Source organism: Lynx rufus, unplaced genomic scaffold (genome assembly GCF_022079265.1).
Source record: "Lynx rufus isolate CCGP_SWC_20201006 ecotype Redwood Valley unplaced genomic scaffold, mLynRuf1.p SCAF_14, whole genome shotgun sequence".
In the NCBI taxonomy this organism is placed as follows: domain Eukaryota; kingdom Metazoa; phylum Chordata; class Mammalia; order Carnivora; family Felidae; genus Lynx; species Lynx rufus.
Window position 1 is genome coordinate 13,357,499 of NW_025814828.1, and position 14,005 is coordinate 13,371,503.

At 38.8% G+C, this 14,005-nt stretch overlaps 1 protein-coding gene across 1 annotated transcript in view; it reads left to right on the forward strand.

The window, feature by feature from the left end:
• REPS2 (RALBP1 associated Eps domain containing 2) overlaps positions 1-14,005 on the forward strand; it is a 218,407-nt gene that overhangs the window by 189,203 nt on the left and 15,199 nt on the right. The window contains exon 18 of the mRNA XM_047076346.1: positions 3,703-3,808. Within this exon, the coding sequence (XP_046932302.1) occupies positions 3,703-3,808 (106 nt within the window). The remainder of the gene's footprint in view (positions 1-3,702; positions 3,809-14,005) is intronic.

Here is a 14,005-nt window from a genome sequence, read left to right on the forward strand (position 1 = left end):
TTTAACTTGCTGGATCCATTAGGTCAGGGTTCTTTTCCTTTTTTTTTGGCTTGTGGATGTTGAACTGCTTCAGCCCTGTTGGTTGAAAAGACTATTCTTGCTCCATTGACTTACATTTGCACATCTGTCAAAACTAAGTTGTACCAATGTGAATCTGTTTCTGGGTTCTCTGTTCTGTTTGGCTGATCTATGTGTCTTTTCCTCTTGCCAATACCACACAGTACTGATTCCTGTCTTCATTACTTATTTACTTGATTACTATAGCTCTATAATAAAATGTCTATTTCTCCCACTTTATTAGGATTTTTTAGAATTGTTTTAGCTATTCTGATTCCTCTGACCTTCCATGTAAATTTTAGAGTAATTTTGTATTGATCTACAAAAATCTTGCTGAGATTTCAGTAGGAATTATGTTAACCTTTGTATCAACCCGGGGAGAGTTGATATCTTTACTATGTTGAGTCATCCAATCCATGAACATGATAAATATTTCTCTATTTATTTTGATTCTAATTTTTCATTAGTGTTGCATAGTTTTCAGCATGTAAATCTTTTTTTTTTTACCATTTTATTTATTTATCTAATTTACATCCAAGTTAGCAAATAGACCCATAATGATTTCAAGAGTATATTTCTTAATGCCCCTTACCCATTTTAGCCCATCCCCCCCCTCCCACAACCCCTCCAATAACCCTCTGTTTGTTCTCCATGTTTGGTTGGACGTAAGAGTCTCTTAGGTTTTGTCCCCCTCCCTGTTTTTATATGATTTTTGCTTCCCTTCCCTTATGTTCATCTGTTTTGTATCTTGAAGTCCTCATATGAGTGAAGTCCTATGATATTTGTCTTTCTGTGACCAATTTTGCTTAGCAATAATACCCTCTAGTTCCATCCACGTAGTTGCGAATGGCAAGATCCATGCTCCTGGATAGGAAGAACAAATATTGTTAAAATGTTAATACTACCCAAAGCAATCTACATATTCAATGCAATACTTATCAAAATAACACCAGCATTCTTCACAGAGCTAGAACAAACAATCCTAAAATCTGTATGGAACCAGAAAAGACCCAGAATAGCCAAAGCAATCTTGAAAAAGAAAACCAAAGCAGGAGACATCACAATCCCGGACTTCAAGCTGTATTCCAAAGCTGTAAACATCAGGACAGTATGGTAATGGCACAAAAACAGATACTCGGATCAATGGAACAGAATAGAGAACCCAGAAATGGACCCACAAACATATGGCCAACTAGACTTTGACAAAGCAGGAAAGAATATCCAGTGGAATAAAGTCAGTATGTAAATCTTGTATCTGTTTTGATATATCTAAGAATTTCTGTTTGAATCTTTGTAAGTGATACTGTATTTTCCCCCAAGTATTCATTGTTACTGTATCAAAACTCTATTGATTTTTGTATGTTAATCTTCTGTCCTCCAAACTCACTTCTATTCTTGCTGAAATAATAGTTCTGAGAATTTTTTTTTATAGATTCCGTGGAATTTTCTATATAGGTCATCATGTCATCGGCAGATAGTGACAGTTTCATTCTTTCCAATATGTGTGCCTTTTATTTCTTTTTCTTGAATTATTGTGCTAGCTAGGACTTCTAGCACTGTGTTGAAAATAATAGTGAGAGTAGAAATCCTTGCTTTGTTCTTCATCTTAGGGGGAAAGCATTCAGTTTTTCATTATGTATGATGTTAGCTGTGGCTTTTTTTGTAGAAATTCTTCATCAAGTTGAGCAGTTTGGCCTCTATTCACAGTTTTCTGAGAGTTTTTATCATGAAATGGGTATTGAGTTTTAACCGGTGCTTTTTCTATATCGGTTGATACAATCATGTGAGTTTTTTCTTTCAACTGTCAGGATGGTGGATTATACTGATTGACTTTTGAATATTAAATCAGTCTTGCATCTCTGGAATAAAACTCTCTTGGTCATGGCGTATAGTATTTAAATATATTGATAAATTCAATTTGTTAATATTTTATTAAAAGATTTTGCATCTATCTCCAGGAGAGATACTTTGTCTAATTTATGTCTTGCTAGGCTGCCCCCTTCCAAGTCATTTCACTAGAGAGAGCAGCGTTTGGGCTTGGTGGAAGGTGCTTTTTTATGTCTGCCCTTATTGGCATTTATGGATTTCTGACTTCTCCACTATCTAGTCTGGAATATATGAAGCAAAAAAGAAAACTCAGGGAATTCACTGCTATGTATTTCCCTGGGTACCAAGTTCCCTAGCTGGTTTGCCTTCTTCACTTTTTGGAGTAATCTTTTTTTTTTTTTAAGTTTATTTATTTTGAGGGAGAGGGGGAGGAGAGGGGGAGGGGAGAGGGAGGAGTAGAAAGAGAGGGAGAGAGAAGGAGGAGCAGAGGGAGAGGGAGAGAGAGAGAATCCCAAGTAGGTTCTGCGTGGTCAGTGCAGAGCCCAACGTGGGGTTCAGTCTCACAACTGTGAGATCATGACCTGAGCCAAAATCAAGAGTCAGACGGTTAACTGACTGAGCCACCCAGGTGCCCCTTTTTCAAGTAATCTTATGTTTGTTTTATATATCATGTCCAGGATTTTAACTGTACTTGGTGGGTAGAGAGAAGTGTGTCTACTCTATGTTGTCCTGAAACCGGAAGGTCAATCCTTATCTTTCTAAACATAGATTTTAAAGCCTCTTCCGTGCCTATTTATGGATGGAAAAAAATTCATCTTTAAACTTGTTGGGGAAGGGAGTATGCCTTCTGCAGATTGTAGCAGAGTGGGTACCATAGTGTACATTCTCAGCAAATATTAATCAGATCTCCACAGTGGTCGCTGTCTCCACAGCCAGCAACTCTGGCTGAGTTGCTCTCACCTAGAACCCACCTCTCACTGATTACAAATATGTCTGGGTTTTTTTTTTTTCCTCTGAGAATTCAGTATTTTTTGCAGTGGGATATAGGGCTATAGGTTATGCAGTCACGTTGATTTATCATCCCAACTGTAGACAGCTTTGAAAGAGAAAGAGGTTCTGAGAATAATTAGGGCCAGGCAAGCAGTGTAAGCAGAGACTGTAATGGGCAAAGTGGAACATGTGGTCACCCTAGTTATACCTGCTCTGTGAATTTACTGTTGACTTAATTTGGGGATACTGGTATTAAAACATTTCTGTTTTCCTCAGTGCCACAGATGTGTGTTGGTGAACGCACACATGTGAGCATACTCACATACACTCAAGCGTTTATGCCTAACAATGAAGAAATGAAGGAGAGTTATACAGGCTGGCTAAGTTAATGTAGGATTTTTGCTAAAGAGAATGTTCTTCTATTCATTTCCTTCAGACTTGTCCACAGGGGCCACCTGCAGGTCTTTTAAATGCCATTAATGCTTACACAAAAAGGGCATTCTAGTTAATGTGGTTTGTCAGGAAGAAATACTTATTAAATTGTCTGGGAATAAATGGAATGCGAGGTTTGAAAAGGTCCAATTCACAGCTTTTCTTCAAGTTATAAAATGGGAATTACTTCAGGTGTAAATAATTGATCCCGACAAATTTGTTTCATTTGGTGTGCACCTGCCTGCTGTCTGTCTGTGAATGTATGATTTTATTTTTGGAGCCCTGTGACACTGGTCCCTTGTTCGTTTAGCACTTCCCATGAATCCGAGTGTTTGGACCCACAAGGGTCTGGACCTCTGGGTTCTAGTTCACTGAACTGTTTGTGCTTTTTTATAGACAGTCTTCCAAACAGAAGAAGGCTATTCAAACTGCTATCCGCAAAAATAAAGAGGCAAACGCGGTGCTGGCCCGGTTGAACAGTGAACTCCAGCAGCAGCTCAAGGTAAGGGGCTTCCCGAATGTGGATCACCAAGCTTTCTGTGTGGTGGTTTTGTTTTGCCCCTTGGCCGTGCACTGGCTTCTGTTCCTGTTGGTAAGACTTTCATCTTTGTTCTCAAACTTCTTTTGGAAGGCAGAGAATCGCTGCACTTAAGTTTCATGGATTGATTCTCGTATGTTTAGAGGAAGACTAGTCACTTGAATGTGCAGGCTGCATATCGTGTGTTCGTTAAACGGAGAGAAAATCTATTACAAAGGCTGTCTGAAGCATTCTTCTTTGTCCAAAGCTTCTGGATAAACCCTTGATCGTTTAGATCCTCCCTGAATGATTCTATACTTCTTTAGGCCGAAGAGGGTGGCCCTGATAACTATCAAAGGCCCAACCCCTCCCCTGAGCACTTTGGAAGTGGTTCCATGGCACCTTCTCAAGGACATGATCCCTGTCCTTATCGCCGCTTGCTCTTTTCCCTTCATCTCTCCTGTGTTAGTTTCCCAGCACCGTCGTAACGAAGTACTACAAACTCGGTGGCTTAAAGTCACAGAAATCGCTTCTCACAACTCTGGAGGCTTGAAGTCTGAAGTCCAGGTGTCAGCAGGGCCATGCTCTATCTGCAGGCTCTAGGGGAGAATCCTTCTTGCTTCCCAGCTTCTGGTAGTTGCTGGCAATCCTGGGCATTCCTTGGCTTCTAGATGTATCATTCCAATATCTGTTTCCACTGCCACATGGCGTTGTCTCTGGATCTGTGTCCAAATTCCTCCTCTTACTGTGTCCTCTTCTTATAGGGACACCAGTCCTTGAATTAGGGCCTTCTCTAATTTAGCATAACCTCATTTTAATTAAATCACATCCACAAAGGTCCTATAAGGTCACATTTACAGGTGCTGGGGGTTAGGACTGAAGCATATCGTTTTGGGGGACACGGTTCTACCTCCTACGTGCCCTGATTCTCTACTGCGTCGTTGCCATCCACATCCACACGCACCAGGATTGTCCTTGGTCTTCTTGCATCCTTCTCCAGCTGCAGCCCCAGCTCCCTGGTCTCCTTCCCAGCTAGGTTTCTTCTTACTCTCCTTCCTCACCAACAGCTTTCTCTCTCTCTGCTTCAGTGTGGCTTCACTCTCCTCCATTCACACCCCTCCTATGACCAAATCCAATGGGCTATTTCAGTACTACTTGAATTTTCAGAAGAATTCTACACAATGGACTATTGCCTTCTCTGGCATTGCTTTTCTCACTGGTTTTGGGGTTTAATACTTCTCTCATGTTCTTTCTATTCCTTCCCTTCCTGGTGTTTCTTCCTTAGCATTCTCTGCTATTTCTTCCTTCTTTGATTTCTGTTGTATTATTCTTCCCTTTGCCCCAGTATTTTATTATGAACATTTTCAAGCTTACAGGAAAGTTGGAAGAATCCTATGGTAAATACTTTCATAGCCACCTCTTTTTAACATTTTAGTATACTTGTTTTATCATGTATCTATGCCTCTGTCCCTCAGTCTATCTTATGTCTAACATTTTTTAAATGTTTATTTATTTTGAGAGAGAGCGAGCACGAGGAGGGGAGGGGCAGAGAAGGAGGGAGAGAGAGAGGTTCTGCATAGCCCCACATGGGGCTCAATCTCACAAACCATGAGATCATGACCTGAGCCGATCAAGAGCCGGACACCTAACTGACTGAGCCACCCAGATGCCCCTGTTTTTAACGTATTTTTAAGTACATTGCAGACATCTGTTTGCATCCCCTAGCTTGCAACATGCATATCGTTAACTAGAATTCAGTATTTTTACAGGTTTTTCTGATGATGTAAGTTTTCCATGAAATGAATGCAGGAATCTTAAATGTGTATTTGCTCAGTTTTTTACAAATGCATATACTTACGGAACCCAAACCCCTATCGAGATTTAGAACATTATCATTACCCCAGGGGGCTGCCTCATGCTCCTTCCCAGTCAATTCCTGCCACTCACACAGTTCTTACTTTGTGATGCCATAGTATTGCTTATTCTGTAACTTTATATAAATGGTGTCCTCCAATGTGTACTTTTGTGTAAAGCTTATTTCACTTAGTATTACATTTTTGAGATTGATTTATATTGCTTGTCCGTTCCTTTTTACTGATGGATAGTATTCCATTCAGTGATGGTGTCACAATTTGGTTATCAGTTATTAATGAGTTATCCTATTAATGGACACCTGAGCTGTTTCCAGTTTTTGGCTATTTTGAAGAAAATGACACTCTGGAGTGAGTCTTTGTGTGGAAATATATTCTCATTTCTCTCGAGGAAATCCCCAAGATTTGGATTAGTAGGTAATGTGGTACGTGTATGTGATTAGTTTTATTAGAAACTAATAGAGCTTTTCCCAAAGTGGTTTAAGTATTTTGTACTCGTCCCATGTAGAGCATGAGAGTTCCCGTTGTTCCACATCCTTGCTGACATTTGGTGGCGGTCTTTTTCTTTTTAGAGAGCGAGCGAGCACGAGTGGGGGAGGGGGCAGAGGGAGAGAGGGAGAGAATCTTAAGTAGGCTCAATACTCAGTGCTGAGCCCAATGCGGGGCTTGATCCCACAACCCTGGGATCATGACCTGAGCTCAAATCCAGAGTTGGACTCTCAACAAACTGAGCCACCCAGGTGCCCCAGTGTTGTTCTTTTAATTTTAGTTGATCCTGTGGTTATGTAGTTTTTATTTTGTGTCTCCTTGATGCATAATTTTGCCGAGCACTTTTTTATTGCAATTATATTTACCTTTCATGTATTTTATTTTATAAAGTGTCTTTTCAAAATACAGTAAAACCTTGGTTTGTGAGCATAATTCGTTCTGGAAACATGCTTGTGATCCAAAGCACTTATATATCAGAGCACATTTCCCCATAAGAAATCATGAAAACTCAGATGATTTATTCCACAACACAAAAATATTCATATAAAAATGATTGCAATACTGTAATATAATACAAAATAATAAATAAAATACAAAATATAAAGAAAAATAAAGAAGTTAACCTTCACTTACCTTTGAAAACCTTCATGGCTGGTGTGAGGGAGACCAGAGAGAGGAGGGTTATTGAGTAGGACGACTTTTACTATTACTAACAGATGTTGACTACAGTACAGAATTAATCAACTCTTGTCATAGACTGTAGTTAATGTAATTGACAGGAAGGCAGCAGAGGAAAGGGTCTGTATCTGCAGGCAGCCTGACCTAGAATGAAGCAGAGCATTCCTAAGCTTACTCTTGTCTGGAAAAGCAAAGGACTGGCCATGGGTGCTTTGAAGCGACAAAAAATACACTAGTGCCAGTTGTGGGCTCCTTCCAGCGTTCTGAAAAATCACTGATTTCTGCCGAACACTGTGGCCTAAGACAGAACATCTGAGCATCCAAGCATGGGAGATGATCATCCACAATCCACACCAAGCTAGCCAGAGAGAGAGAGAAGAACCATTGGCTCAGTTCTGATCATGTGACATTGGGCGTCACATACTAGTTGTATTGCAAGACATCGCTCATTTATCAAGTTAAAATTTATTAGAAATGTTTGCTCGTTTTGAGGAACACTCGCAGAACAAGTTACTTGCAACCCAAGGTTGTACTGTATTTGCCCATTTTAAAAATTGATTTTGTGGAGTTGTAGGTAGATTTTTTTTAATGTTTATTTTTGAGAGAGAGAGAGGGAGAGAAGAAGTGGGGGAGGGGCAGAGAGAGAGGGAGACAGATGATCCGAAGCAGGCTCTGCGCCATCAGTGCAGAGCCCACTGCAGGCCTCGAACTCACAAACTGCGAGATTATGACCTGAGCCACAGTTGGACACTCAACCAGGCGCCCAGGCACCCAGGTGCCACCCAGGCGCCCCTAGGCAGATGCTTTTTATATTATCTTGGTTACTACTAGTCCTTTGTCAGATACCTGTTTTATAAATGTTTTCTTGCAGTCTTTGTTTTGCTTATTCATTTTCTTAACTGTATCTTTTCATGAACAGAAGTTTTTAATTTCCATGAAGTCGAATTTATCATTTTTTTGGTTATTTTTTTCCTATATAAGGAAACTGCCTACATCTAAACAATGAATCTAGTCTCTTATGTTTTCTCTTAAAGGCTTTATTGTTTTAGTTTTTACTTTTAGGTCTTAAGATAATTATTTAAACTACTGAGGTATGATTGACACACCAAAAGCTGTGAATATTTAGTGTATGCAACATGATACATACAGTTTGGAGATAATTATATATCCATGGACCCATCACTACAATTTATGCCATAAAACTATCCATCACCTCTACAAGTTCCCTCCTCTCTCTCTCTTTCTCTCTTATTATTTTGTGTATATGATAAGAATGTTTAACGTAAGATCTACCCTCTTAGCAAATTTTTAATTATACACTACAGTATAATTAATTGTAGGCACTATGCTGTATAGATCTCTAGGCTTTACTCATCCTGTATGACTGAAACTTTGTATCCTTTGAACAGTGTCTCTGCATTTCCCCCAGTCCCTGACCACCACCATTCTGCACTCTCCTTTTCGGAGTCTGACTATTATAGATTGCTCATATGAATGGTGTCAGTTAGCATTTGCCCTTCTGTGTCTGGCTTATTTCCCTTACCATAATGTCCTGCGGGTTTATCTATGTTGTTGCAAACGGCTGAATTTCTTTCTTTTTTAAGGCTCAGTAATATTCCATTGTACATATATACATTTTCTTTATCCATTTGTCCATTGGTAGACATTTAGGTTCCTTCCATGTCTTGGCTACCGTGAATAATGCTACCGTGAGCATGAGAGTACAGATGTGTCTTCAAGGTACTGATTTTAACTCCTTTGGATATATACCCAGAAGCTGGATCATATGGTAGTTCTGTTTTTTTTCAGCTTTATTGAGATATAATTGACATATACCACTGTGTAGTTTTAAGGTATACAACATGTTGATTTGATACATTGACATATTGAAATATGATTATCATGGTATCGTTAATTAATGCCTTTATCACCTCACATAATTATTAGTTCTTTTCTGCGGTGAGAACATTTAAGATTTACTCTCTTGGCAACTTTCAGGTATGTAATACAGTAGTGTTAATTGTAGTCATCATGTGTACATTAGATCCCTAGAACTTACTCATCTTACAATTGGAAGTTTGCAGCCTTGATCAACATCTCTCCATTTCCCCCAAGTCCCTGGCAACTGCCATTCTATTTTCTGTTTCTATGAATTTGGCTTTTACATTCCACACACAGGTGATATCATACAATATTTACCTTTCTCTGTCTGACTTATTTCCCCTGGTGTAGTGCCCACAGGGTCCATCTCTGTCACAAAGGGTAGGGTTTCCTTCTTTCTTATAGCTGAGTAAGACTCCACTGTATGTATGTACTGCATCTTTATCCATTCATTTGTAGACAGACCCTAATGTTCCCATATCTTGCCTATTGTAAATAACGCTGTGGTGAACATGCAGATACCCCTTAGACATCCTGATTTTTTTTTTTCATTTGGATACCCAGAAGTGGGATTGCTGGATCAGATGATGGTTCTTTTAATATTGAGGAACCTCCATACTGTTTATTCCATGGTGGCCAATTTATAGTCCTACCAACAGTGCACAAGGATTCCCTTTTCTCCACATTTTTGCCAACACTTATCTCTTACCTTTTTGATAATAGTCATTTTGACAGGTGTGAGGGGATCTCCTATTGTGGTTTTGATTTACATTTCCTTGGTGATTGCTGATGTTGGGCGTCTTTTTATGTATCTGTTGGTCATTTCTTTTGGTATGTTGTATTTCCATTTTCATTTGTTTCAAGATAACTTTTGATTTCTTCTTTGACCTATTGGTTATTCAGGAGTGTTAATTTCCACATATTTATGAATTTTCCAGCTTTCTTCCTGTTAATTGATTTCTAGTTTCATAACATTGTGATCAGAAACAATACTTGGTATGCTTTCAATCTTTTTAAGTTTTCCAGGACTTGTTTTGTGACCTATCATGATCTATCCTGGAGAGTGGCACTTGAAAAGAATATGTATTCTGCTGCTGCTGCTGCTGGATAGAATGTTCTTTATATGTCTGTTAGGTCCATTTGGTCTAAAGTATAGCTCAAGTTCAACATTTCCTTACTGATTTTCTGTCTGGATGATATATGCATCGATTTCTCCCTTCAGATCTGTTATTTGCTTAATATATTTAGGTGCTCTGATGTTGGGTACATATGTATTTACGATTGTTATATTTTCTTGATGAATTAACCCCTAAACATTAAATAATGACCTTCTTTGCCTCTTGTTATGGTTTTTGGTTTAAAGTCTGTTTTGTCTGATTTAAGTATAGCCACCCTGCTCTCTGGGTTTTTCATTTGCATGAATTACCCTTTCTCATCCCTTCACTTTGAGCCTTGTGTGTGACCATAAAGCTGAAGTGAGTCTCTTGTAGATAACATATAGTTGGGTTTGTTTTTTAGCCACTTTATACCTTTTTTTTTTTTTAATTTTTTTTTCAACGTTTATTTATTTTTGGGACAGAGAGAGACAGAGCATGAACGGGGGAGGGGCAGAGAGAGAGGGAGACACAGAATCGGAAACAGGCTCCAGGCTCTGAGCCATCAGCCCAGAGCCTGACGCGGGGCTCGAACCCACGGACCGCGAGATCGTGACCTGGCTGAAGTCGGACGCTTAACCGACTACGCCACCCAGGCGCCCCACACTTTATACCTTTTGATTGGAGGATTTAATTCATTTACATTAAAAGTAATTATTGATAGGTAAGGACTTACTAATGCCATCTTATTTTTTTTCTGGCTGTTTCCTAGTTCCTTTTTCCTCACTTACTGCCTTCTTCTGTGAATTGATGATTTTTCTCCATTGGTATGCTTGGATTGTCTTCTATTTATCTTTGTGAATGTACTATAAGTTTTCGCTTTGCAATGACTGTGAGGCTTATATAAAACGTCTCACGGCTGTAACAGTCTGTTTTATGCTGATAACAACTTAACTTTGCATATAAAGACTCCACCCTTTTACTCTCCCCATTTGCATTTTTGATGTCACAATTTCTTTTTATATTGTGTATCCATTAGCAAATTATTGTAGCTGTAGCATTTTTGTAAAAAAGTTTTTTTTATTGCCTTAATTATAGAGATACTCTTCCTGTGGTTCCTGTTAAAAGTTACTATCTCACTTTATTTTCTTAAAGTATTAACTGGATGCTAGTCTCTCTAAAGTTGTGGCTATTAATGTCTTAGGTCCTGATTTTTAGCATTCTAAATCAGAATTTCAGAGCTTTAAGGGAGCCTGGACACCCTCCTTTGACAGATGGGCATAGAAAGGCCCTTGAAATCTGTGTGACTGGCCCCCGGTCACTTAGTTACCACAGGACAGAGCAGAGGAGGAGTAACACCAAGTCTCCAGCACCTTTGGCACTCTGCTTCCCCATAAGATACTGATTTGCTTTTTATTTTTTTTAGTTTTTTATTTTTTTTTATGTTTATTTATTTTTGAGACAGAGAGAGAGCATGAACGGGGGAGGGTCAGAGAGAGATGGAGACACAGAATCTGAAACAGGCTCCAGGCTCTGAGCTGTCAGCACAGAGCCCGATGTGGGGCTCAAACTCACAGACTGCGAGATCATGACCTGAGCCAAAGTCAGTCGCCCAACTGACTGAGCCACCCAGGCGCCCCGCTTTTTATTTTTTTTATTGTTGAAGTATAACTGACATACAATGTTATATTAGTTTCAGGTGTATAGCATAGTGATTTTACAATTCTATATATTACTCAGCACTCACCACCACAAGTGTAGTCACCATCTGGCCCCATACAGTGCTATTGTAGTATTATTGACTGTATTGCCTATGCTGTACTTTTCATCTCCATGACTTATTTACTTTATAACTGGAATTTTGTACCTCTTAACCCATTTCACCTATTTTGCCCATCCTTCTACTCACCTCCTCTCTGGCAACCACCAGTTTATTCTGTGTATTTAAGGATCTGTTTTTTCGTTTGTTCATTTGTTTTATTTTTTAGATTTCACATATAAGTAGTATCATATGGTATTTGTCATTCTCTATCTGACTTATTTCACTTAGCATTATACCCTCTAGGTCCATCCATGTTGCAAATGGCAGGATTTCATTCATTTTTTTATGACTGTGTAATATTCCTGTGTGTGTGTGTGTGTGTGTGTGTGTGTGTGTGTGTGTGTGTGTATCTTACATCTTTATCCATTCATCTGTCAATGGACACTTGAGTTGCTTCTATATCTTGGCTATTGTAAATAATGCTGCAATAAACTTAGGGGTGCATATATAACTTTTCAAATTAGTGTTTTTTATTTACTTTGGGTAAATATTGAATATTGGAATTACTGGATTGTATGGTAGTTCTATTTCTTATTCATTCATTTTAATTAATTAATTAATTAATGTTTATTTATTTCTGAGATAGAGACAGAGCACAAGTGGGGGAGGGGCAGAGAGAGAAGGAGACACAGAATCCGAAGCAGGCTCCAGACTCCGAGCTGTCAGCACAGAACCTGACGCGGGGCTCGAACTCAAAAACCATGAGGTCATGACCTGAGCTGAAGTTGGTCGCTCAACCGACTGAGCCACCCAGGCACCCCTAATTCATTCATTTTAAATTCAAGTTAGTTAACATACAGTGTCATATTGGTTTCAGGAGTAGAACCCAGTGCTTCATCACTTACATACAGCCCCCAGTGCTCATCCCAACAAGTGCCCTCCTTAAGGCCCATTACCCATTTAGCTCATCCCTCCACCCATTTCCCCTCTAGCAACCTTCAGTTCTCTATATTTAAGAGTCTCTTATGGTTTGCCTCTCTGTTTTTGTCTTACTTTATTTTTCTTTCCTTCCCCTATATTCATCTATTTTATTTCTTAAATTCCACATAAGAGTAAAATCATAACTGTATTTGTCTCTCTCTGACTTACAATTTTACATTTTTTGAGGAACCTTCATATTGTTTTGCATAGTGGCTGCACCAGTTTACATTCTCACTAACAGTGCGTGAGTGTTCCTTTTTCTTCACGTCTTCGGCAACACTTGTTTTTTCTTTTTGATTGTAGTCATTCTGACAGGTGTAAGGTGATATCTCATTGTGGTTTTGATTTGCCTTTCTCAGATGATTAGTGGTGTTGAACATCTTTTAATGTGTCTGATGGTCATTTGTATGTCTTTTTTTAAAAAAATGTCTATTTAGGTCCTCTGTCCATTTTTTTAATTGGATTGGATTTTGTTTTGTTTGGCATTGAGTTGTATAAGTTCTTTATATATTTTGAATATTAACCCCTCATCAGATAAATCATTTGCAAATATCCTCTCTTACTCAGTAGGTTGCCTTTTTGTCTTGTTGATGGTTTTCTTTGCTGTGCAAAAGCTTTTTATTTTGATATAGTCCTAATAGTTTATTTTTGCTTTTGTTTCCCTTGTCTGCAGAGATATATCCATAAATGTTGCTAAGGCTAATATCTAAGAGATTACTGCCTATGTTTTCTTTGAGGAATTTTATGGTTTCAGGTCCCACATTGAGATCTTAGTACATTTTTTATTTATTTTTGTGTATAGTGTAAGAAAGTGGTCCAGTTTCATTCTTTGGCATGTAGCTGTCCCGTTTTCCCAGCACCATTTATTGAAGAGACGTTTTCCCATTGGATATTCTTGCCTCCTTTGTCATAAATTAATTGACTGTATAAGTATGCGTTTATTTCGGGGCTCTCTATTCTGGTCATTGATCTAGGTGTCTGCTTTTGTGCCTGTACCATACTGTTTTGATTACTACAGTTTTGTAGTGTATCTTGAAATCTGGGATTGTGATGCCCCCGGCTTTGTTCTTCTTTCTCAAGTTTGCTTTTGTTATTCAAGATCTTCTGTGATTCCATATGGATTTTGGATTATTTGTTCTAGTTCTTTGAAAAATGCTGTTGGGGGGGCGCCTGGGTGGCTTAGTGAGTTAAGCGTCCAGCTTCAGCTCAGGTCATAATCTCACGGTTTGTGAATTTGAACCCCGCATCAGGCTGTGTACTGACAGCTCAAAGCCTGGAACCTGCTTCATATTCTATGTCTTCCTCTTTCTTTGCCCCTCCCCTGCTCACGCTGTCTCTCTCTCTCAAAAATAAATAAACGTTAAAAAAATTTTTTTAATGCTGTTGGTATTTTGATAGATATTGCATTGAATCTGTAGATTGCTTT